This window comes from Nycticebus coucang, chromosome 22 (genome assembly GCF_027406575.1).
Source record: "Nycticebus coucang isolate mNycCou1 chromosome 22, mNycCou1.pri, whole genome shotgun sequence".
NCBI lineage: Eukaryota > Metazoa > Chordata > Mammalia > Primates > Lorisidae > Nycticebus > Nycticebus coucang.
In genome coordinates this window covers 39460944-39485743 of record NC_069801.1, presented here as the reverse complement: position 1 = coordinate 39485743, position 24800 = coordinate 39460944, and the positions used below count along the sequence as shown (strand labels likewise).

The 24800-nt window shown below is 45.3% G+C and overlaps 1 protein-coding gene across 5 annotated transcripts in view; it reads right to left on the bottom strand.

Moving 5' to 3' along the window:
• The window catches only part of KDM4A (lysine demethylase 4A), a 57531-nt gene extending 37763 nt beyond the window's left edge, over window positions 1-19768 (bottom strand). For 2 of the 5 annotated variants that reach the window (XM_053575914.1, XM_053575916.1), the window contains exons 1-11: window positions 19275-19423; window positions 16282-16458; window positions 14364-14539; window positions 12044-12158; window positions 8851-9044; window positions 6403-6452; window positions 5454-5557; window positions 4916-5053; window positions 3639-3886; window positions 1871-2070; window positions 201-571 (exon numbers count right to left, since the gene is read on the bottom strand). In XM_053575914.1, coding sequence (XP_053431889.1) covers window positions 201-571; window positions 1871-2070; window positions 3639-3886; window positions 4916-5053; window positions 5454-5557; window positions 6403-6452; window positions 8851-9044; window positions 12044-12158; window positions 14364-14539; window positions 16282-16419 — 1734 coding nt within the window. In that variant the 5' untranslated portion in view covers window positions 16420-16458; window positions 19275-19423. Of the gene's footprint in view, window positions 1-200; window positions 572-1870; window positions 2071-3638; window positions 3887-4915; window positions 5054-5453; window positions 5558-6402; window positions 8523-8850; window positions 9045-12043; window positions 12159-14363; window positions 14540-16281; window positions 16459-19274; window positions 19425-19643 lie in introns of those variants that run through there. The other 3 variants (XM_053575915.1, XM_053575918.1, XM_053575917.1) reach the window with 3 other exon arrangements.
• Window positions 19769-24800: the final 5032 nt, after the last annotated feature.

Genomic DNA, 24800 nt, shown 5'->3' with positions numbered 1-24800 from the left:
TGCCACTGAGGCTGTGTGATGCATTTCTTGGATTAACAGCCAAAAGGGATAAAAGAAAAGAAGTTCCCAGCAAAAAAGAAGCTGGGAGGGAGTGAATGCCACCCGGCTTTCTATCTGATAGGAGGCACCTGGAGTACCCTGTCCCACAGATCCACTTCTCCTCCACAGGATACCTTCCACACCACTGCCGGGAGCCTTACCTCTGCCAGCTCCCGCTCACTGATACTTCTGGCAGCACTTCCTTTCTTCCTTGTGCACAGCTCTCCCACAGAGACCTGGCCATCCCCTTTAGCATAGCTGTGCACGGTGAGAACTCCCGTTTGCCCTTGGGCTTGGCAAGAGAGAGGCTCACTGGTTTCTGAATCAGAAGAGACTGAATCTCGTGAAGAACTGGAACCCAGGCTAGAAGATGGCTTCTTTTTGGAACCTGAGAAGACAAGGCATCCCCCTATAGAAGTAGGAGTCAGGGAAAGATCCAAGGCAGATGCTTCTTGTTCTTCCTCCTCATCCTCCTCTTCTAGTTTGACATTTTTGAGCTCTTCAAATTTGACATCAGTGGAGTCAGAATAATCTGAAATACATATACACATTAGACAGATTAAAGCTTCTCTGGCACATATGAACTTGATAAAAGGCAACATGACAAGTCACAGGGACCATGGGCTGAGAGTTGAGACTTGGCTTCAAATCCTGGCTCTGTGACTGACAGGCTTACTGTGTGATCTAGGGCTAACTGTCCAGCTTCTCTGAGCCTTTAGCTTCCTCCTCTGTAATGTAAGGATGCTACCACTTATCACCAGGGTTCCTACACACGACTCCTGTGTACACCGTGGGAGTAGAGCCTGGCACATAGCAGTCACTCAGTAAGGGGCAGCTGCCATTTCCTCAAAAGTCTCCTGAAGGAAATGAATGCCTGAACTCAGAAGAGACCTGGCTACCCCAAGCCAGAAAATCTGCTTAAGATCTTAAAAACTGATAAAAACGTACATATTAAGTGTTCTCACCACAAAAATGAAAACTGTGTCAAGTAATGCATGTTTTAGCAAGATTTAAGCATTCCACAACATATATATACTTCAAAAAATAAACATACTTCAAAACATTATATACAATAAATACATAAACTTTTACCTGGCATCTTGAAATAAATAAATAAATTTGGAGGAGGAAATAAAAATTCACTGAAGAGAAGCTGGCCCAGCCTTGAGGTCTGAGTACAAACTGCTATCTGACTCTTAGCAGATACACGAAGTCTTCACATCACACCCGACCTAACACTGATACAAGCTTCTCCCTGATAAATCTAGCCTTAATGACCTTCAAGTGACTGCTCTAACACACTACTGTGTTAAACCACACTATTCTCTCTCTTACAATGCAAACAGCTCAAGTCTCCAGTGAGCAAACTCTAAAACGGCAGGCAGTGCTACACCATCTCTTGACTTCTCCAGCCTCGGCCCCCAGTCACACAACTGCCTTCTACCCTTCCCACCCCCATAGTCCAATGACAGTAAATCACCCCAGTCCCCACATCTCTATGTTATTGCCTGCTGCTCCTCCCTGGGATGCCCTTGCTACACCCCTGCACTCTGCCTAGAAAGTTCCCACTTACTTATGTTGCAAGAGTCAATTTCACAAAAACCTTCAGTGTTTCCCTGACCCTTCACCAAGCAGAGGGAGGGCCTTTCCCTACATGCTCCGTATATCCCTAACCACAGCCCTTCCCACAATGCAATGTCCTCAATACACTACCTGCTCACAGATCCTTCTCTCCCCTTTTTTATTTCTGACTTTGCATTCTATATGGCATTCAACACAGAACAGACCAATACCAGTTAGGGCTGTGGAATAAACACCACAGTCAACTAACCTGGGAAGGTAAGGCCATCCTCGACTTGCCGCACAGAGCTATGGGTGGGCCTCACGGGAGCGAGGGCAGCTGGGCACTCCGTCAACTCGTACTGCTCGGAACTCAGTTCTTCCTTGGGAAAGAGCTCACTCTGACTCACCTCCTGCGGTATTTCAAGACAAACTCGGTGCCTCTTTGTCCCTATTCGGTGTTTGGCCAAGCTGCAAGAAAGGGCAAATCTTTTAAGAGCCTGCATATATGTAACTATCCACACAAACACATTCACACTCAACCCAAAACAAACATCCAGCTCTCGTCAGGCCTGATTCAAAACGCAAGGCCACCTCTTATTTGTGTGACTTGAACCAAAGGATTTCACCATCATCTGTAAAATACAGCTATCACCACCCTTCTCACAGATTTGCTGTGAGGATTAAGAAAAGGTACGTGGAGCACCTGGCAAACACCTGGCATGCAGCAGGTACCAGAAAAATATTCCTTCTTTTTCCTCAATATGTCCCAGGATAAACTCTCCTCAGAGTCACAAATCTTTTGCTCAGACACCAACAACACTCGCAGACTGAAATCGCACCATTACCAGTGCCTTGAGTCTCATTCTTGCTTCCATATTTTCCTTTTTATTATTTATTTATTTATTGAGAGATAAGAGTCTCACTCTGTCACCCTGGGTAGAGTACCATGCTTCATAGTTCACACCAACCTCAAACTCTTGGGCTTATGCAATCCTCTTGCCTCAGCCTCCCAAGTAGCTAGGACTTACAGGCACCTGCTATTTTTTCTATTTTTAGTAGAGACAGGGTCCTACTCTTCCTCAGGCTGGTCTTGAATTCCTAAGCTCAAACAATCCACCCACCTAGGCCTCTCTGAGTGCTAGGATTACAGGCATGAGCCATCATACCCAGCCTGCCAATTAGATTTCAAAATGCTTTACCTCATTATGTTATCACCTCATTTATCTCCTTCAGCTCTCACAACCAAGAAAGAGAAGTACTATTCCAATTTTAGGGAGGTATCATTATAGCTCACTACAACCTCAAACTCTTAGGCTCAAGTGATCCTCTTACCTCTTGACTACAGGTGCCCACCACAACACTCAGCTATTTTTAGAGATGGGGAGGTCTTGCTCTTATTCAGACTGGCCTCAAGCTCCTGAGCTCAGACAATCCACCTGCCTCAGCTTCCTAAAGTGCTAGGATTACAGGCATGAGACACTATGGCTGACCCACATTTTCCTTTTTAAAAACATACTGAAATGAGGCGGCGCCTGTGGCTCAGTCGGTAAGGCGCCGGCCCCATATACTGAGGGTGGCGGGTTCAAACCCGGCCCCGGCTGAACTGCAACCAAAAAATAGCTGGGCGTTGTGGCGGGCGCCTGTAGTCCCAGTTACTCGGGAGGCTGAGGCAAGAGAATCACTTCAGCCCGGGAGTTGGAGGTTGCTGTGAGCTGTGTGAGGCCACGGCACTCTATCAAGGGCCATAAAGTGAGACTCTGTCTCTACAAAAAAAAAAAAAAAAACATACTGAAATGATGATGAGAAACGATAACTTTTCTAGCTCAGAGAGAGCCCTTCTCTCATATAAAGGATCCCTTGCTCCAGAAGGCCTTATCAGGTGCTCTCATCAAGCACATGCCTGAATGCTCTGGCTCTGAGGATTCTGGAGACTTTACTAAGAAGAAAATTCCCTTGGCTCAAATACCCTCGCTGTAGGTTAAGGGAACTGCCCAGGCATCCCTTCCTAAAACAGGCCCAAAAGGCTGCTGGGTTACCTTGTCTTCAGGTCTTCCTCCTCTCCATCCTCAGCCCCTTCCATGGCCTCCTTTGGGCACTCTTCCTCATTCCCAGCTCTTGGGGGCAGTTCACTCTCCTTAAGAAATTCAGCTGCTTCCGGTGTGGGCAGAGTATGGTCAATAACTGTGCTGTCCTTTCCAGCTTTCCAGAGTTTGTACCTTTCTGGCTGGAACTTCCTCACAAACACATCCATGGAGATCTTCACCATATCCTTTCTGCAGGAACACTGTCACAAGGAACCAAAAGAGCTCTAGGTGAGCAAGCCTTAACTATTTCCACCTCATCCCCATAGGCCACAGCTTCCCTCTCCAAATGGAAAAAAGCACCACCTGGTTTAAAACCAAATTGTTTTGGTTCACAGACTGAGGGCATTAAGTGTCCTTGCAGAGCCTTCAAACATGAAGGGAAATCGGGAAAAATAGGTAAGACAACGCATGGCACTGGGACAAGTCCATCTGGACACTAACTAGGGTACATGGAAGAAGGACAGCCATCTGCCCTGACAGCTGTCCACACCAGGCCCACACAAGCAAGTCTAGTACTCCCAATCAAAGGTCCCAACACTGCTGCCTGCCTAGAGTAAAAATAAACCCTTAAGAATTTCTCAACAGGAGCGGCGCCTGTGGCTCAAGGGGTAGGGCGCCGGTCCCATATGCCGGAGGTGGTGGGTTCAAACCCAGCCCCGGCCAAAAACCAAAAAAAAAAAAGAATTTCTCAACAGAGAAATCTCAAGAGTCGCCAACGCAAGAAATATTGTGTGTGTGTGGGGTTTCAATGCCTAATGGACTTGAGCACAAAACTTCATTTTATACTTCTCAAATCGCAATACATTTTAAAAATTCTCTATGAACACAAAACATTGGCCATTGGGCAGCGCCCGTGGCTCAGGGGGTAGGGCACTGGCCCCATATACTGAAGGTAGCAGGTTCAAACCCAGCCCCAGCCAAATTGCAACAAAAATATAGCCGGGCGCCTATAGTCCCAGCTACTCGGGAGGCTGAGGCAAGAGAATCACCTAAGCCCAGGAGTTGGAAGTTGCTGTGAGCTATGTGACACCACAGCACTCTACCGAGAATGATAAAATGAGACTCTATCTCTAAAAAAAAAAAAAAAAAAAAAATCAGCCATTTTGCACACTCCTACCCATAGCAGTTCCAAGAAATATTCTAATTACTAGCCAATGTCATGTAACCGGAATTTGATCAACCAGACATTTCTAGTCATGGTATTTCAGAAAGAAATCAAGTAAACTTACCAGGACAGCTTGCTTGCCATATTCAATCCACCGACGGGTAGCAAAATTGGTAGACTCCGCACAGTTGAAGCCATGGTTAAAGCCGGCATGGTAACCATAAGGGAAAGTGATCATAAACTCTCCGGCTTCTTGAGTCACCTGCACAAAAGTAAACTTGAAGCTGCTGTTACTTCAAATGGTGTAAGTCTACAGAACTGGAATTCTGAGCTTGGCCTCAACTTAACTGAGTAATCAAGGGTAAGTTATAAAACCACGAGTGTCCTAATGTCTTTTGTAAATTCAAAGTCTTGACGTATTGGATGCCATTACTATAATTAATTCCTCCAAATTAACACTATTCAAGGGGATAATTCTTTTTTGGCATTTAAAGGTACATGGCCCCACCTTTAACACCCTTAGATTGAAATGTTGTTATATAGTTTACATCGGCCAATACCTGGCATATACAGTAATGAACTAGAAGAAAAACTATAAAATAAAGCCCAGAAATAAGGTGCCTAAGTAAGCCCAAGGACTTCTGTATGTAAAATCAGTTCACCTTATCGAAGGGAATTCCATATTTCTTCAGCATTAAAGGTGAAATCAGGGTCATTTTATGGCGGAGAAAAGCCTCACAGCTTTGAGCACTTCCTGGGAAAAAGCCTGTTCAATTAAAAATGGGTATGGGTTAATACAATGTTCCAAACTAGCTCTGCAATCCTAGAGTCACTTCACACATGTGCAGCTTATCTGGATGACAAAGAGGATGAATCACCAATGTGATCTCCAAGATCTTCTAGCTTCAGGCCAATTCTAAGATTCTATAATGAGCCTTAGGCTGGCTTCCACATAGGTGCCACATTGGTAATCAAATTCTGTTTGGCAGATTGAGATCCCCCAAGCTGTCTTTTTTTTTTTTTTTTTTGCAGTTTTTGGCCAGGGCCGGGCTTGAACCTGCCACCTCTGGCATATGGGGCCAGTGCCCTACCCCTTTGAGCCACAGGCGCCGCCCTGTCTTTTTTTTTTTTTTTTTTATAGGGCTTTGAAGCTATTTAGGACCTTTCTCCAGTCACCTGTACCCTTAATCCTTTGTCAGTAACACAGCTACAGTACAGTTTACCCAGGCTGTCCTGAAATGGGTTCTCTTAGAAGTACAAATTTATCAAAATCCCCTTAAAAGAATCAAAGCATAACATAATTCAATTTTGACTCTAACATTTAGGTTTTTGGCAAAAGGAACCAGATCCAGTATGACTGCTGTACTAAAGAAACCCATGCTTAGTAAAAATGAAGCAAAGAAGTCAAAGAAGCAACGACAAAGGGCTTTCTCAGGAAGAAGCAGGGAAAGGCTCTGATTGGCCTTGCTCTGCTAAGGTAACCTATCTGGCAGTCCAGCTTCCCCAACTGCAGGCCTACAAAAGGCCATACAAGAATCTGACCACAAGGACCACACATAGGAGTACGACTCACAGGAGGGTCCAACCCAGCATCGGGAGGAGACACAGTACCTTTGGCAAGGCGCTCCAACCGTCTTCCGTGCTCAGGTGGAACAGAGTACCTGCAATCACATGAGAGCATCAGACCCTGGCAGGGGACAGGTACAGGAGTTAAGGGGCTTGTTTCCACTCTCAAAATAACCTTGAAATAACAGATTTTTAAAACTTCCCAAGCACTAGAAAGGAATCTGGCAAAATGAAAACATTAGACTATTTGGTGAGAGAAGTGAGGCAGCCCCATAGAAGTGCCAGTGAATTTATTTCTTCTAAAGTCATTCATTTAGTAAGACATTTATTAAATATTCACCAGGAGCCAGGATTTATGGTACACAATGTTAACTCTCCTTTATAATATCGTTCAAATGTAAAAAAAAAAAACGGATGGTATTACATAACCTCATTACTTTTTAAAATGCTCCTGGTAGAACTTGAAAGGCTAAGCTTGAAAGGTATGCTAGAAGGAGGATGGAAAATAAGGTGAAGATGGATTAGACGCTTACGAAGCCTGGCCCCATATCTGCAGAAAAACCTTCATTTTCCCTTAGTCTCCCTAACAGCTACATACACTTGTTACCCAATAATGAATTACTTCTCTATCCATAGGGTATCTAAACACCATAGAAACTGCTCTTCGTTAAAAGAAAGAAAAAAATACTTAGAACTATTCAAAACTTTTGCAAAAGTGGGCAGCGCCTGTGGCTCAGTGAGTAGGGCGCTGGCCCCATATGCCGAGGGTGGTGGGTTCAAACCCAGCCCCGGCCAAATTGCAATAAAAAAATAGCCAGGCGTTGTGGTGGGCGCCTGTAGTCCCAGCTGCTCCAGAGGCTGAGGCAAGAGAATCGCGTAAGCCCAAGAGTTAGAGGTTGCTGTGAGCCGTGTGACACCACGGCACTCTACCTGAGGGCGGTACAGTGAGACTCTGTCTCCACAAAAAAAAAAAATAATAAAAATAATAAAAAATCTTTTGCAAAAGTGTTAAACTATATATTCTAAAATTCACAGTAACTCTATTTTAACCTTTATAATTTATTCTGAAGATTATTCCACAACAATGACAAATCTTCCCATTCTAACTAGCAAAACAAAACAGAGGAGGAGAGTTGAGAAAAACGTCACCCAAAGGACTTGAGAGATCCATCAGGCAACCTTGCACAGAAGTCTCTGAAGGTCCCACTTCAGATGACTTAAAGAGTGCATATAATTAATAACTAGAAAACCTTCTCCTGATATGAGAATGGAAATCCAACATGAGGGAATTGTGAGTAAACAATTATCAAGATACCCAAGCTACATTTACAGATTCTACAAGGCTAGCCATCTAATGAAGAAAATGAGATAATAATCAGGAGCTCAAAAGGTTTTAGTCCCCAAACTACAAACTAGAAAGCATTTGAAAGAAGAAAGGAAAACACCTGAGAGGATGTAGCTGAAGATGCTATGAAGATGGACACAGTTTTCATAATTCCCGAGAACCCAACCCTTCGTGTCCCCTCAAGCCTCATCATTCACTTTTTATCCTGGCAAGTGGCACCCAAACTATAATGAACTTCCTCTAGCTCCCTAAACACACAGTGCTCTCTCAATCTAGGAGCTTTGCACATGTAGTCCCAAACACATGGACACACTTCCTTCACTCTCCCCTCTCCCAGTTGCACCACCATCCTCCCACCTACATCCTTCTCATTTTAGTTGTCACCTCTACCAAGAAAATCTTCTCTAATCCCCACCACAATGCTCTTCCTACATGGACCTCAGCACTCACTACTTCTCCATCAGAGCTTTCCTCACACCATAATGTCATTCTCTCACGCTTCCTACTTTATATCTCCTATCTGTGTGAAGGTAGACACCTCAATCTTACTCACTACTGCTGTCTATAGCACCTTCATTAAACTCCCGAGACTGAGATGGGTCAAGGAGAGAAGAGAGGACCAATCTTTGTCTCCCCAACAAGACTGACAACATCCTGGAGAGCAGGAAACCCTATACGCTGAGTAGTCTTGCATCCCCTCTTGTTGTTAAGCACATACTGCTGCTCACCAAATATTTTTTCCATGAGGAAAAGAAAGCTTTCTATCATCTGAAGGAGTGACTCCAGTCTTGGAAGTCTGCCTCTAAGAAATGCCTCAGGCCTGTTCAGAAAAAGAAATTAGAAAGCAGTGGGATAGCCTGAAAGAGCCCCGTGGCCTTCATAACTCAGCCAACTTATGCTTCCACACAATGCTATTAAGGGCCCTGATCTCTAAAGCCTAGTTACTCAAAAGGTGGTCTGAGCACCAGTGCTCCAACAGCATCCCGGTATTTGAAAGTATGTTTAAAGAGTAGAATACCAGCCCCACCCCAAGCCTACTGAACCACAATCTGCATTTTAACACAATCCCAAGGTGTTTCTCATGCACGTTAAAGGTGAGCCCCTGCTCTAGTATAAGAAGCCCAGTGCCAACTGCAGGCAGACTTTACCAGGACTTCGGCTCTCCAAAGTGCAAGTAGTTGATGCTGTATAGGTCCATGTCTTCAGTGTGCCAGGCAAAGGATGTCTTCCACATGCCAAAGTACAGGTAGGGGGTATTCACACCTTCAATGGTGATCCCACTCTCCTTTTCTACCAAGTCCAGGATTGTTCTCAGTCGGCCAATATTCCATTCATCAACATGCTATAAAGGAAATGACAGTCCAGGACAAGTTACCTTTGAATATAAACTGAAGCTCTGAGACTATAAACCCCAGAGCAGGTCACAGAGGAGCTGTCACCTCTACCAAACATATGGAACAACACGAATGTGAAGATCACGGCATCCCTCACTCACTTTGGAACTACCGCTGAAACCCATGCCAATATGCCCTTGAAGGGCAAATACCACATTGCTAGTGTAAGAAAGATTATAAAGAGTTGATAGGCACCTGTTTTAAATGCCAGGAGGAAGAGTTTGAATCAAAACTAAAGTAACAGGTCAAAGGCTGGGCACAGTGGCTCCCGCCTGCACTTACGGAGGCCAAGGCAGGAGGATTGAGCTCAGGAGTTTGAGATTGGCCTAAGTAAGAGCAAGACCCTGTCTCTACTAAAAAAAAAAAAAAAATAGCTGGGTATTGTGGCAGGTGCCTGCAGTCTCAGCTACTTGGAAGGCTAAGGCAAGATGATCACATGAATCCAGGAATTCAAGGTTGTTGTGAGCTAGGATGATATCATGGTACTCTAGCCTGGGCAACAAAGTGAGAGTCTGTCTTCAAAAAAAAAAAAAAAAAACAGAAAGAAAACAGGCTCAGCCTAGGGCGCTGGCCACATACACTGTAACTGGTGGGTTCGAATCGGGCCGGGGCCTGCCAAGCAACAATGACAGCTACAACAAAAAAAACAGCCGGGTGTTGTAGTGGGCGCCTATAGTCCCAGCTACGTGGGAGGCTGAGGCAAGAGAATTACTTAAGTCCAAGAGTTGGAGATTAGTGTGAGCTGTGATACCATAGCACTCTACCGAGGGTGACATAGTGAGACTATCTCAAAAAGAAAAAAAAAAAGAAAACAGGTCAAAATAGGAAAGAACTCTTAGACAACACCAAAAAAATAAAACATAGAAATTAGCGATGAGAAATTTAGGGATTTTTTTTGTTTGTTTTTTGAAGACATGTTCTCATTCTATTGCCCTAGGCTACAGTACCATGGTGTCAGCCTAGCTCATAGCAACTGCAAACTCTCAAACTCCTAGGCTCAAGTGATTCTACCTCGGCCTCCCAAGAAGCTGGCAGTACAGGGGTACACCACCATTCCTGGCTAATTTTTCTATTTTTAGTAGAAATGGAGTCTCCCTCTTGCTCAGGCTGGTCTCTAACTCCCGGCCTCAAAGGACCCTTCCATCCAGGCCTCCCAGAGTACTAGGATTAGAGGTGTAAGCCACTGCACTCAGCCAGAAACCTGGGGCTTTTTTAGCCCTAAATACACTGGGTAGTATCTTCATAAAAAGTCTACAATACTGGGCGGCGCCTGTGGCTCAGTTGGTAGGGCGCCGGCCCCATATACCGAGGGTGGCGGGTTCAAACCCGGCCCCGGCCAAACTGCAACCAAAAAATAGCCAGGCGTTGTGGCGGGCGCCTGTAGTCCCAGCTACTCGGGAGGCTGAGGCAAGAGAATCGCTTAAGCCCAGGAGTTGGAGGTTGCTGTGAGCTGTGTGAGGCCACGGCACTCTACCGAGGGCCATAAAGTGAGACTCTGTCTCTACAAAAAAAAAGTCTACAATATTATCTTCCTGAGTGACAATCACAAAAGTAGGTTCTAGATTACTATGCCCTGCCTTTGTACCTCCCCATCCCAAATCCTTATACTAGCATCCTCCTACCATTCATCCCTATGAACTTGATATTCTACCCCCTAAAACTGTTACCAACAAACTTGGAATTCCCTTTTTAAATTCTTGCAATAACTGATTAAAAACATTAAAATTAAGATGACTAAAAATCTCTTGAACACCTTACAGATTTTCAATCATTCAAAGACAGTCCCAATGGCTCGGCGCCCGTAGCACAGTGGTTATGGCTCCAGCCACATACACTGAGGGTGGCAGATTCAAACCGGCCTGTACCAGCTAACCAACAATGACAAAAGCAACAAAAGTAGCCAGGCATTGTGGCGGGTGCCTGTAATCCCAGCTACTTGGGAGGCTAGGCAAGAGAAGAGATCGCTTAAGCCCAAGAGTTTGAGGTTGTTGTGAGCTGTGATGCTACGGCACTCTACCAAGGGTGACATAGTGAGACTCTGTCTCAAAAAAAAAAGTCCCAAATACTCTCCCCTCCTACCATATTTAAGACACGTGGGGTTTTTTGTTTGTTTTGTTTCATTTTCTGAAACAGTCTTGCTGTGCTGCCCAGGCTACAGTACAGTGGTGTCATCATAGCTCACTGAAACCTCAAACTCCTCGGCATCCTCCTCTCTCATCCTCCTAAGAAGCTGGGTCTTCAGGTGTGCGCCACTACACCATGCCTTTTTTTTTTTTTTTTGTTCACTAATTTGTTTATTTACAATATGTCTGGCCTACACCATGCCTTTTATTCATTCAGAGACACATCTCACTGTTACTACAGCTGGTCTCAAAACTCCTGGCCTTATGCTATGCTCCCACCTTGGCCTCCCAAAATGCCAGGATTATGGACACAGTCACTATACTCAGCCATGAGTTCTTTATCCCAAAAAGCACATGTCAAGCCAATGTAACCAGTTAAAATAGCTTTTGCTACAGAATCTTGTTGCAGATTCTGAAAAATTGAAACATTTCTCTTATTACCTATTTGCTCCTTTCATTAGATTAGTCAGTGATCTTTTTCCTACAGAAACCACATAGCCTCACCCCACACATTTCATTTTCTAGGATGGGCCCCACCCTTTCAAGAACTCATCAACTACCACCCACTAACTATGCTAACAGCCCTTGAAAAGAACACCACATCATCCAATTCACATGTAAAGTGGAGAAATAAAATTCAGTCAAATGCAAAAATACCCACAATTAAGCAAGCACAGCACAACAGCTGGTAGTAGACCCTTCATTTGTTCATTCATCCATTCACCAAGGAGCTTTTAGGTGCCTGCAAAGTGCTGGGCAGAAAAAGTTGTATTACATTACAAAATTACAAAAGTCCTGCCCAGTAGATTTCCAGTAAGTCTCACCTTTTCATAGAGAGTACCATTCACATCTGCACCATAGATTGGAGGATTGAATGTGAGATTTTTCCAGTATTTTCGCTCAAGCTCTTCAAACTCACTATAGCGTGGGGTACAGTACCTTTTGAAAGTAAAAAAATAAAAACAAAACAAAACAAAAAAAACTGTTAACCATTTACAGGGGTTTTTAGGCATTATGGAACAGTATAAGGTATAATCCCCTCTTACAGAAACAGCAAGACCTTTTCAGTGAATAAGACATAACCTTGTCCTTCAAGGCTATAATACGCAGTAACATCCTCAGTATCCTTCCATATGCTCTGAGCCTGAGGAAGGTAATGTACAAGCAGATGTAAACCCATCTTCCTTAAGAAGCATGATACCATCAGTTCTACTTAAACTATATCCTGCTAGATTCAGGAGTAGCCTGGCTACCCAGGGAGAAAATGGGCTTACAAACTTGTGAGAACCAAAAATACAACTCTACACATCTACAGACAACCAAAACCCACTAGATTGTGAAGAACTAAGACTTCCTAACAGCATTCACTTCCTAAACAGTCCTAAAAGAAGAGGGCTCATTTTTATGTGTCACTGCTGTTACCAGCACCCTATGCAATAGTTAATGCTCAATAAATAATTCTCCTAAAAACATAAAACATAAAATATTTTAATAAATATACAAATATTCCTAAAAATATACAATTTTTTTTTTATTTTTGCACATCAGTTATTCTATTTAAGAAAATGTAGGGTGGCGCCTGTGGCTCAGTGAGTAGGCAGCTGACCCCATATACGGAGGATGGGGGGGTTCAAATCTGGCACAGGCCAAACTGCAACAAAAAAAAAAGTAGTTCCAGCTACTCGGGAGGCTTAGGCAAGAGAATGGAGGTTGCTGTGAGCTGTGATGAGCACTCTACCAAGGACAACAAAAGTGACACTCTTGTCTTAAAAAATAAATAAATAAAAAGGAGGGGCAGCACCTGTGGCTCAAAGGAGTAGGGCACCAGTCCCATATACCGGAGGTGGTGGGTTCAAACCCAATCCCGACCAAAAACTGCAAAAAAAAAAAAAAAAAAACGGGGCAGCGCCTGTGGCTCAAGGAGTAGGGCGCCAGTCCCATATGCCGGAGGTGGCGGGTTCAAACCCAGCCCCAGCCAAAAATCACATAAAAAACCAAAACAAATGTATACACTCACATATACATATTTATTATATCTACCTGTCTCTATCTAAAGCCATAAAAAATCTATATATAGGCTGGCTTGGCACCTGTGGCTAAGGAGCTAAGGCGCCAGCCACATACGCCTGAACTGACAGGTTTGAATCCAGCCCGGGCCCGCCAAACAACAGTGACAACTACAACAAAAAATAGCCGGGCATTATGGTAGGCGCCTGTAGTCCCAGCTACTTGGGAGGCGGAGGCAAGAGAATGGCTTGAGCCCAGGAGTTTGAGGTTACTGTGAGCTGTGATGCCATGGCACTCTACCCAGGGCAACAGCTTGACGCTCTGTCTCAAAAAAAAAAAATCTATATGCTTTAGGATAATAATCACATACTAAGAATTTACTCCAAAAAACATCTTTTTTTTTTTTTTGAGACAGAGTCTCACTACGTCACCCTCGGTAGAGTGCCATGGCATGACAGCTCACTGCAACCTCCAACTCTTGGGCTTAAGTGATTCTCTTGCCTCAGCCTCCAAGTAGCTGGGATTACAGGAGTCTGCCATAATGCTCAGCTATTTTTTGTTACATTTGTCATTGTTGTTTTTAGCTGGCCCAGGCTGGGTTCAAACCTGCCAGCTTCAGTGTGTGGCCTACGCCCTACCCACTGAACTATGGGCGCTGCCAATATTTATTTATTTTTTATTTATTTATTTATTTTGAGACAGAATCTCAAAACATCACACTAGGTAGAGTGCTATTAGAGCTCACAGCAAACTCCGATTCTTGGGCTCAAGCAATCCCTCTTGCCTCAGTTTTTCTATTTTTAGTAGAGAGACAGGGTCTTGCTTTTGCTCAGGCTGGTCTTGAAATCGCTAAAGCCTTTCTGATAAGCAGGTGATGTCAACACATCCAGCAAATGCTCTTTTTGATCCACCTCCAATTTTCTCCTTTGCAACCTTACAATTTTACCAGAGTCAAAAAAAAAAATCTACTTTTTAATGAAAAACAATGAGACTACTTCACATAAGAGGAGAAACAGGTTCACTGTGACATAGTACTGAAAGGAGGAAATGCTTCCATAAAGAGAGCAAAGAGGGATGCTAAGAAATGAAACACTAGGTCCTAGATGCTATGACAGTTGAGAAAGTGTTTCCACTCACTTATCACTATTGGCTATCTTGCGGAACTCTCGGACAGTCATGGCTTTCTTCTGTATGTTGTACTGAGTAAAAAGTCCAGACTGCCCTGTCACCAGCTGTTGGATGGGGGCAGGAATGACCAAATCATCAATATCATCATAGGACGCACGTGGCTTCCACTCTCTTGGAGGAACAACCTGTAGAGAACATAGAAGACAGAAGAGAAACTTAGCAAACCAGTTAAGAGTTCAGTAAGTGTGTAGGCTGCTATCCAACCTTAAAAGTATACTACCAGGTTACTTTGATATGTCCATGCTCACTCAAATATCACAGGTCACAATCACACTAATCTTGATTCAGTTTTGTCACTAACTAGCTGCCTAGTTGCAATGACCTAAGACAGTGTTTTTCAACCTATTTTATCTCAGGACATACTTGAACCTATAGCTAAACTTTCACGGCACACTTAAATTATGTTTATCAAAAAAATGAAAAAAGGCTCGGCGCCTATGGCTCAACTGGCTAAGGCGCCAGCCACATACAACTGAACTGGCGGGTTCAAATCCAGCCCGGGCCCGCCAAACAACAATGACGGCTGCAACCAAAAAATAGCCGGGTGTTGTGGCAAGCGCCTGTAGTCCCAGATACTTGGGAGGCTGAGGCAGAAGAACTGCTTGAGCCCAGGAGCTGGAGGTTGCTGTGAGCTGTAAAGCCACAGCACTCTACCCAGGGCGACAGCTTGAGGCTCTGTCTCCAAAAAAAAAAAAAAAAGAAAGAAAGAAAAGAAAAAGAAAAAAAAAATACTGTGCTTTGAATGTCTTCTGTAAATAAATTAATTAATGATCTTTAAAAATGTTTGTGGCACACCAGTGGGGGGCGGGGGAATATCATTCACATAAGATAATACTTGTTCCCAGCCTCAGTGACTTTACCTGGGGTACCAAGGAAAGGGTTTGAAAAGCTGATTCTAGCTCGGCATCTGTAGCTCAGCAGCTAGGGCACCTGCCACATACACCGGAGCTAGAGGGCTTGAACCCAGTCTGGGCCTGCCAAACAACAATGACTACTACAACCAAAAAACTAGCCGGGCATAGTAGTGGGCGCCTGTAGTCCCAGCTACTTGGGAGGCTGAGGCAAGAGAATCGCATAAGCCCAAGAGTTAAGAGGTTGCTGTGAGCCGTGTGACATCATGGCACTCTACCCAAGGGTGGTACAGTGAGACTCTGTCTCTACAAAAAAAAAAAAAAAAAAATGGGTCGGCACCATAGCAGTGGTTACAGCGCCAGCCACATGCACCAAGGCTGGTGGGTTGGAGCACAGCCCGGCCCAGCTAAACAACAAATGCAACAAAAAATAGCTGGGCATTGTGGCGGGCGCCTGTAGTCCCAGCTACATGAGAGGCTGAGGCAAGAGAATAGCTTAATCTCAAGAGTTAGAGATTGCTGTGAGCTGTGACACCACAGCACTCTACCTGCCAAGGGAGACATAGTGAGACTCTGTCTCAAACAAAACAAAACAAAATCCCCACAATTTTACTTTATGTGGTCAACTCTGTTCTCATACAATTTCCTTCTCTGTTGGTAGCAAACTCTTGGTGGAGCTGGTTGCTTTAGTGATTTTTAATTGTCACTAAGTCCTCATGTCAGCCATCTACTTCTCTTGCTCTCCTTTCAGTCTCTCCACCAAGAGGACTGAAGCACCACAGCAGCCAGATCAGGAAAGGCTAACCTCCCCATTTTAAAGATTCCAAGTGATCTCATCCCACCTAAAAGTGGAGACATTTCTGATGTTAACAAGATGAATTAACTTGCAAATGGAACAGCATTCACTAAAGTAATCACCCAGCCCAACTTTCTGTAAAACCTAGTTCCTGCCTTCCTTTAGGAAAAATCTTAACAGTTGCCCTCCAGCACAAAAGCTGGAACAATTAACCCCTTACCTTGGCTAGCCCAGCTCTATGAGCTCCTTGAGATTCAATGTAGGCAATGTATCGACTGAAGTTCCGGAACTCCTCCATGGTTGGATAAAAGGTCATTATTCGAGCACTGGGATTTAGAGTTTCAGATTCGGAAGCCATCTTCCCTCCTTTATGAGCTGACTTTGGCCAGACAGGAATCTAAAGAAATATATTAAGAGCGTAAAACTATACAAAATGTAATTAAAAATAAATGCTGGGAATGTCAGTACTGAAAATAGTAAAAGACGGTGTAAAAATTCTGAAGATGTACTATGATCTCACATTTAAAATCTGCCTCACATCTGTAATCCTAGCACTCTGGGAGGCTAAGGCTTAAGCACACAAGTTCAAGACCAGCCTGAGTGGGTGGCACCTGTGGCTCAATGGGCAGGGCACCAGCCCCATATACCAAGGGTGGTGGGTTCAAACCCAGCTCCGGCCTAACTGCAGCAAAAAAAAAAAGTCGGGTGTTGTGGCGGGTGCCTGTAGTCCCAGCTACTCAGGAGGCTGAGGCAAGGGAATTGCCTAAGCCCAGAAGTTAGAGGTTGCTGTGAGCTGTGACACGACAGCACCCTACCAAGGGCAATAAAGTGAAACTCTGTCTCTACAAAAATAAAAAATAAAAAAGACCAGCTCGAGCAAAAGCGAGATCCCGTCACTACTACTAGTAGAAAAACTAGGCATGGCGGGCAGCGCCTGTGGCTCAGTGAGTAGGGCGCCGGCCCCCATATGCCGAGGGTGGCAGGTTCAAACCCAGCCCCGGCCAAACTGCAACAAAAAAAAAAAAAAGAGAGAGAGAAAAACTAGGCATGGCACAGTGGTTCACACCTGTAATCTTAGCACTCTGGGAGGCTGAGGCCGGTGAACTACGTGATCTCACGAGTTTGAGACCAGCCTGACCCAGAGACTGCCATCTCTAAAAATAGCTGGTCGTGGTGGCAGTCCCAGCTACTTGGAAAGCTGAGGTAAGAGAATCTCTTGAGCCTCAAGAATTTGATGCTGTGAGCTACTGGTGCTGCCATATTCTACTGAGGGCAACAAAGTAAGACTGTCTCAAAAAAAGAAAAAGCCTGATGTATCAAAACTGCATGTATTCAAATCTCATTTAAACAGAGACAAAGTATCAGTTATAAAGGCAAAGTGTAGTTATTTGGTTCTTGATCCTATCTAACAATAAAGCTAGCAGGTATTTTACACTTATCTTTTCAAGTTACTCCCTTATTCACACCTTGCTGATCACTTTTCAAGAGTATTAAACACACTACAGGGCGGCGCCTGTGGCTCAGTCGGTAAGGCGCCGGCCCCATATACCGAGGGTGGTGGGTTCAAACATGGCCCTGGCCAAACTGCAACCAAAGAAAAAAAAAATAGCCGGGCGTTGTGGCGGGCGCCTGTAGTCCCAACTACTCGGGAGGCTGAGGCAAGAGAATCGCCTAAGCCCAGGAGTTGGAGGTTGCTGTGAGCTGTGTAAGGCCACGGCACTCTACTGAGGGCCATAAAGTGAGACTCTGTCTCTACAAAAAAAAAAAAAAAAAACACACTACAAAATGACATCTAAAGCCACCTATGAGCTCCTGCCTGGGGCACAGCTTTAAAACAGGATTATAGATTCCCAAGAAAAGTTACTTGACTACAAGTTAAGTTTAAGGGTTTAAAAGTATTTTTACATTATTAGCATAATTTATGCTTTTAAAACTCCGAGGTGAAATTGTTCTGCTTATCTAAACCAAATGCAGTTTCGGCAATATTTAATGAAGTCAAGCTGGAGATAAGTCCAGTTGGGAGAAAAGTTCAGTTGCACCATACCCAGAACTCAAAGGACAAAATGTAAACAGGCAATACATCAGCATTACAGAATAAACTTCGTTACTGAATGTAGAAAGCAAAATAAATAGTTTTATGTTTTTAGACAGGCGTTCAGCTAAGTGGATGCATGTCTACTGCTTAGTAAAACTGACAATCTCAACTGAAATGGACGAAAGGAGGCAGTTCAGAAGCAAACAGTGTGTCCTTTCCTTTACTGAATTTCCTCACCAAGGGTCTGGCAGTTTTGCTCCCACAATCTGGAGCCCAAAGCAATGGCAGTCCAGCTACAATCCCTTTACCAAAAATCTAGTAACATCTGATATAGCAAGGAGCAGAACTGCGTAAGGTTGAAGACAAACCAGCAACTCTCAGCCTTCCTTCCGTTCCACAAAAAATAGGGCGTGTTCCTGACCAGGAGTTTTTTGTGAACCTTGCAGAAACTGCATCGCAGGCATACTGTTATCCCTGTTTTACATACCAGGAAATATGCCGGCAGTTCACTCCTAGTACACCTTCCATTAACCTATACTGCTTACATCCTAATCTCCACTTAGTCTGTCCTTTGCAAGGGCAGATCAAAGTATGGAGTACCATGAAGATTACTCAATTTTGAGGACTCACTTAAAAAAAAGAATTCAAAACATCCTACCTTTGCAAGTTTTATAAAAACATGCAATCATGTTAATACAATATAGGGGCCTGGGAAAAGGGCCCTAATGGGGCTTCATCAGCCGCTGGCCCTATTCATCTTTGTATGCTTAGAACAATGCATGGCACAGAGCAGGCACTTAATAATTGTTGAATAACCGATTTGCTCACCCTCACCTCAGCAGCTCATCCCCTTTCTTCAACCCTAGGATTCCCTTCCCCCAATCTATTCCCTAGGGAAAGCTCCCGTTTCTTGACATCCTCCCTCCTGCATCCAGCAACAAAGCCAAGTAGTTGAAGAGCACCAGCTTTGAAATCAAAATTCTGAACACAAACCCGGTCTCTGCCGTTTATTGGCTGTGTGACCTTGGCTGTGTTTATTAACTGGACCTCAGTTTCTCTACCTGTAAAATGGGGATCCCAACCCTCTGACCTGTTCAGATGATGCAAGCGAAACGTTAAACACTAGGCCCGATACTTAACCACTCAGTAAAGGTAGCTTTTGCTAACAACCACGTTACCTTCCTTCCGCAGCCGCTCCCACGAGTATCACTGCAAATGCAGACCGCAGCTCCCAAGGACCCCGAACCCTACCGCACAGAAGTCCAGCCCCCGCTGGCCCAGCCGCCTAGGCAAGTGAGGCCCGGCCGCAGGAAGAAGAAAATAAGGCCTAGAGGACTCGCCCCCCTCTCCCGACGTCCATTGGCCACAAGAGACTGGAAAGGGCCAATTGTAGAACCCATTTTAGAAGTTCCTTCTCCTATTGGCCGTGAAACATGCCGATCACTCACCATTGAAAGAACCAACCCGCCGCCCTTCCCCCACCGAGCTCACGGTCACAGCCACAGCAACAAAATACGCAGAGGATTCCAAAATCCTATGTTTCTCACCTGAATCCCCAAGCCCCGGCAGAGCTTAGGCTGGCTTCTGCTGTTGCCACTAGTGGATCCTACTGTTTTTCTAGCGGACGAAGGACGAAACTCCGCCTCCTTTAAAGTCGGCAGCTACGCAGCCGCACAGCTCCCCACAGAATCAACCAATCCGAGGGCGGCTATAAGCCCAGAAACAGCCAATGAGCACGCGTTGCACCGCCTCAAAGTCCGGCGACATCGATCTGTTCAGCCTATGAGCGCCGGCTAGTTCTGTTGCCAGGAGGAAATGCTGTACCACTGGGGCCCACGACCACTGAGCATCTCGGCTCGTTCGAAAAGCTGGCCAATCATAGGAAGGCTTCTGGCCACCCAACTAATTAGTGTTGAAAGAGGCGAGTACCTTGAAAAGGGCTGTTGGGGTAGGCGGGTCTGGGCGATGAGGTTGTCAAAGGATGTTCCGGAGGAAAGTGTGGACCAAATTTTCTTGGAGTAGCCCCTTGCCTAAGGTGAAAGTTTGTTGGGGACTCTTAGGGACAGCTTCCGAGGTCAAGGAGTCCTGAAAATGTGACCGATTTGTCCCAGTTTGTCTGGGCTTTTCTCGGTTTTCAAAACAAAATCCTGTGTCCTTGGAACCCCCTCACTCGCTGGCAAGCCAGGGACAGTTCCTGAGGGGAAAGGAGCACTGAGGTCATTAGGACAGGTTCTGAGGGAGGGTGTCCTTAGGGTCATTAAAAGGCAGTTCCTCGGTGAGCAGGGATTTGGGGTCGTTAGGAACAGCTCTTGGGACGGAGAAGGGGGATGCTGGGAGTCATTAGAAGCACTTCAAGATGTTGTGGGGGGGTTGGTCCTAGAAGTCATTAGAGTGGTTCCTGAGGAGTAGTGATTCACTTTAAGGAGTTCCGGGATTTTCTTTTTTTTTTTTTTTTTTTTTGTAGAGACAGAGTCTCACTTTATGGCCCTCGGTAGAGTGCAGTGGCCTCACACAGCTCACAGCAACCTCCAACTCCTGGGCTTAAGCGATTCTCTTGCCTCAGCCTCCCGAGTAGCTGGGACTACAGGCACCCGCCACAACGCCGGGCTATTTTTTGGTTGCAGTTTGGCCGGGGCCGGGCTTGAACCCGTCATCCTCGGTATATGGGGCCGGCGCCCTACCGACTGAGCCACAGGCGCCGCCCAAGAGTTCCCGGATTTTCAAGGGTGATGGGGAAGGCGGTATTGCAGAACACCCTCACTGTTCAAATACAAAAGCAGAATACCCATAACTAGAGTCATAAAAAATGTGCCAAATTGCCAATAGATGAGCAATGGTGTAGTGCATTGTAAAGAGCTGTATGGAGTAAGTAAAACCTGTGTTCAGGCTTGGCGCCGGTAGCTCACTGGTTATGGCGCTAGCCATATACACAGGGGCTGGCAGGTTGGAACCCGGCCCAGGCCTGCTAAAACAACAATGACGACTACAAATATATATATATAGCCGGGCATTGTGGCAGGCACCTGTAGTCCCATCTACTGAGAGGCTGAGGCAAGAGAATCACTTAAGCCCAAGAGTTTGAGGTTGCTGTGAGCTCTGACGTTACAACCCTCTACAGAGGACGACATAGTGAGAATCTGTCTCAAAAAAATTAAAAAACCGTGTTCAAAAACCAGTCACTCCTCTGAGCCTGAGTTTTCATATCAGTCAGATTGGAAGAAACAACCAAACTTGCAGGATTGTTGTGGAGATGAGAGTTAATGTTGGCAAAACGATGGTATTACCTTAAGGGTATGGAACAATCATGATGTGTCCCCTCAAGCTGGGTATATGCTTTATGAAAAAAATGAAACAAAAAAAACAGTTGTTTAAAAGCAGAAATGGGGCAGCGCCTGTGGCTCAAGGAGTAGGGTGCCAGCCCCATATGCTGAGGGTGGCGGGTTCAAACTCAGCCCCGGCCAAAAAAAAAAAAAAAAAAAGACCATTTTTGACCATTTCAAAAAGACCTTTCAGTAGGCAACCGGTCTTCCACAACTATTAAAAGGTTGTTCTCTTTTTTTTTTTTTTTTTGTAGAGACAGAGTCTCACTTTACTGCCCTTGGTAGAGTGCCGCGGCGTGACACAGCTCACAGCAACCTCCAGCTCTTGGGCTTATGTGATTCTCTTGCCTCAGCCTCCTGAGCAGCTGGGACTACAGGCACCTGCCACAATGCCCAGCTATTTTTTGGTTGCAGTTTGGCCGGGGCTGGGTTTGAACCCACCACCCTCGGTATATGGGGCGGGCGCCCTACACCCTGAGCCACAGGCTCCGCCCAGGTTGTTCTCTTTTGACTTAGTAAGGTAATAGACAGTATTAGGTAAGAGATTATATTGGGTAGCTCACAAAATTGCTAAGAGCCAGGCGGCTTCTGTGGCTCAAGGAGTAGGGTGCTGGCCCCATATATGGGAGGTGGTGGGTTCAAACCTGGCCCCAGCCAAAAAAAAAATTGCTAAGAGCTTGAAGAATCCAACTTAGAGGATACGTAAAGAAGAAAATCACACCAAATCTTTCATCTAGCACTGTCCTTGCTGCTGCTAAACCCAAGATGTTCCAAGTTGCTTCACAGACTCCACCTATCATGGACATGGATACAGTTGCTGTCACTTCCAACTGCTCTATAAACTCAGCTTGCTCTCTTTCCCCAAAAAAGGATTTCCTAGGATCCTGTACTTTTATCATTAGCTTCCAACTAGTGTATGTACCTAATAGATCAAGCCTGGATCCAGTTCTTTTGACATCCTCCTATTTCTCTGATGAGTTTTATTATTGTTTCGTTTTTGTTTTTGTTGTGTGTGTGTGTGTGTGTGTGTGTCGAGTTAGTTTTAGTTTCCATTTTAAGGTCTTTTCCTACCCAAACTTTGTGTTTGTTTGTTTGTTTTGAGACAAGAATCTCACTTTCATGCCCTGAATAGAATGCTGTGGAGTCACAGCTAACAGCAACCTCAAACTCCTGGGCTCAGATGGTCCTCTTTTTTTTTTTTTTTCTTTTTATTGGAGACAGAGTCTCACTTGGTCACCCTCAGTAGAGTGCCATGGTGTCTAACCTCACGACAACCTCAAACTCTTGGGCTCAAGAGATTCTCTTGCCTCAGCCTCCCAAGTAGCTGGGACTACAGGCAACCCCACAACACCCAGCCTGGCTACTTTTTTGTTGCAGTTGTCATTGTTATTTAGCAGGCCCAGGCTGAGTTCAAACCCGCCCACCTGGGTGTATGTGACCAGCTCCCTAACCACTGAGCTCCAGGCACCAAGCCAGTAATGTTCTATGTCTTTTTTTTTTCTTTTTGAGACAGAGTCTTACTTTGTCACCCTTGGTAGAGTGTGGTGGCATCATAGCTCACAGCAACCTAGCAACTTCAAACTCTTGGGCTCAAATGATCCTCTTGCCTCAGCCTCCCACATAGCTGGGCCTACAGGTACCAGCCACAACCCTTGGCTATTTTAATTAATTAAATTTTTTTTTTTTTTTTTTAGACAGAGTCTCACTATGTCACTCTGGGTAGAGTGCCATGTTGTCACAGCTCACCACAACCTCAAACTCCAGGTTTGAGGCTTAAGCCTCCCAAGAAGCTGGGACCTCAGCTGGGATCTGCCTACCTCAGCCTCCTAGAGTGCTGGGATTAGAGTCAAGAGCCACTGTGCCCAGCCCCTGAGCATCATATGTTATTTGCAACTTACAAATGTACACATGAATTAATTTTTTTTTTCTAGAAACAGAGTCTTACCCTATCGCCCATGGTAGAGTACTGTGGCGTCACAGCTCACAGCAACGTCCAGCTCCTGGGCCTAGGCAATTCTCCTGTCTCAGCCTCCCGAGTAGGTGGGACTATGGGCATCTGCCACAACGCCCGGCTATTTTTTTGTTGCAGCCTAGCCAGGGCTGGGTTTGAACCTGCCACCCTCAGTATATGGGGCCAGTGCCCTACTCACTGAGCCACAGGCACCACCCACATGAATGAATTTTTTACAGTGGGAACACACTAGGTAACCACCATCCAGATCAAGAAATAGAACACTGAGTCTGGTGCGGTTGGCTCATGACTGTAATCCTAGGACTCTGGGAGGCTGAGGTCGGTGGATTGAGTTCACAGGTTCGAGACCAGTCTGAGCCAGAGTGAGACCTGGTCTCTAAAAATAGCCGGGCGGCTCAGTGCCTGTAGCTCAGCGGCTAGGGCACCAACCACATAAACAAGGGCTGGCAGGTTCGAATCCAATCCGGGCCTGCTGAACAACAATGACAACTGCAACCAAAAAATGTCCAGGCTTTGTAGTGGGCGCCTGTAGTCTTAGCTACTTGGGAGGCTGAAGCAAGAGAATCGCTTACGCCCAGGAGTGGGAAGTTGCTGTGAGCTGTGATGTCACAGCACTCTACCCAGGGTGACAGCTTGAGGCTCTGTTTCAAAAATAAATTAATTAATTAATTAATTAATAAACTTGGCTCAGTGCCTGTAGCTCAACAGCCAGGGCATCAGCCACATACACCAGAGCTAGTTAGGGTTAGAATCCAGCCCAGGGCCTGCCAAACAACAATGAAAACTACAACCAGGGCGGTGCCTGTGGCTCAGTCGGTAAGGCGCCCGCTCCATATACCGAGGGTGGCGGGTTCAAACCCAGCCCTGGCTGAACTGCAACCAAAAAATAGCTGGGCGTTGTGGCGGGCGCCTGTAGTCCCAGCTGCTCGGGAGGCTGAGGCAGGAGAATCACTTAAGCCCAAGAGTTGGAGGTTGCTGTGAGCTGTGTGATGCCATGGCACTCTACCGAGGGCCATAAAGTGAGACTCTGTCTCTACAAAAAAAAAAAGAAAACTACAACCAAAAAATAGCCAGGTGTTTTGGCAGGCACCTGTAGTCCCAGCTACTCAGGAGGCTGAGCCCAAGAGTTTGAGGTTGCTATGAGCTAGGATGCTGCAGCACTCTACCAAGGGTGACAAAGTGAGACTCTGTCTCTAAAAAAATAATAATAAAATTAAAATTAAAAAATAAATAAAATTGGGGGGCGCCTGTGGCTCAGTGGGTAGGGCACCGGCCCCATGTACCGAGGGTGGTGGGTTCAGACCTGGCCCTAGCCAAATTGCAACAAAAAAATAGCTGGGCGTTGTGGCACGCACCTCTAGTCCCAGCTATTTGGGAGGCTAAGGCAAGAGAATCGCCTAGGCCCAGGATTT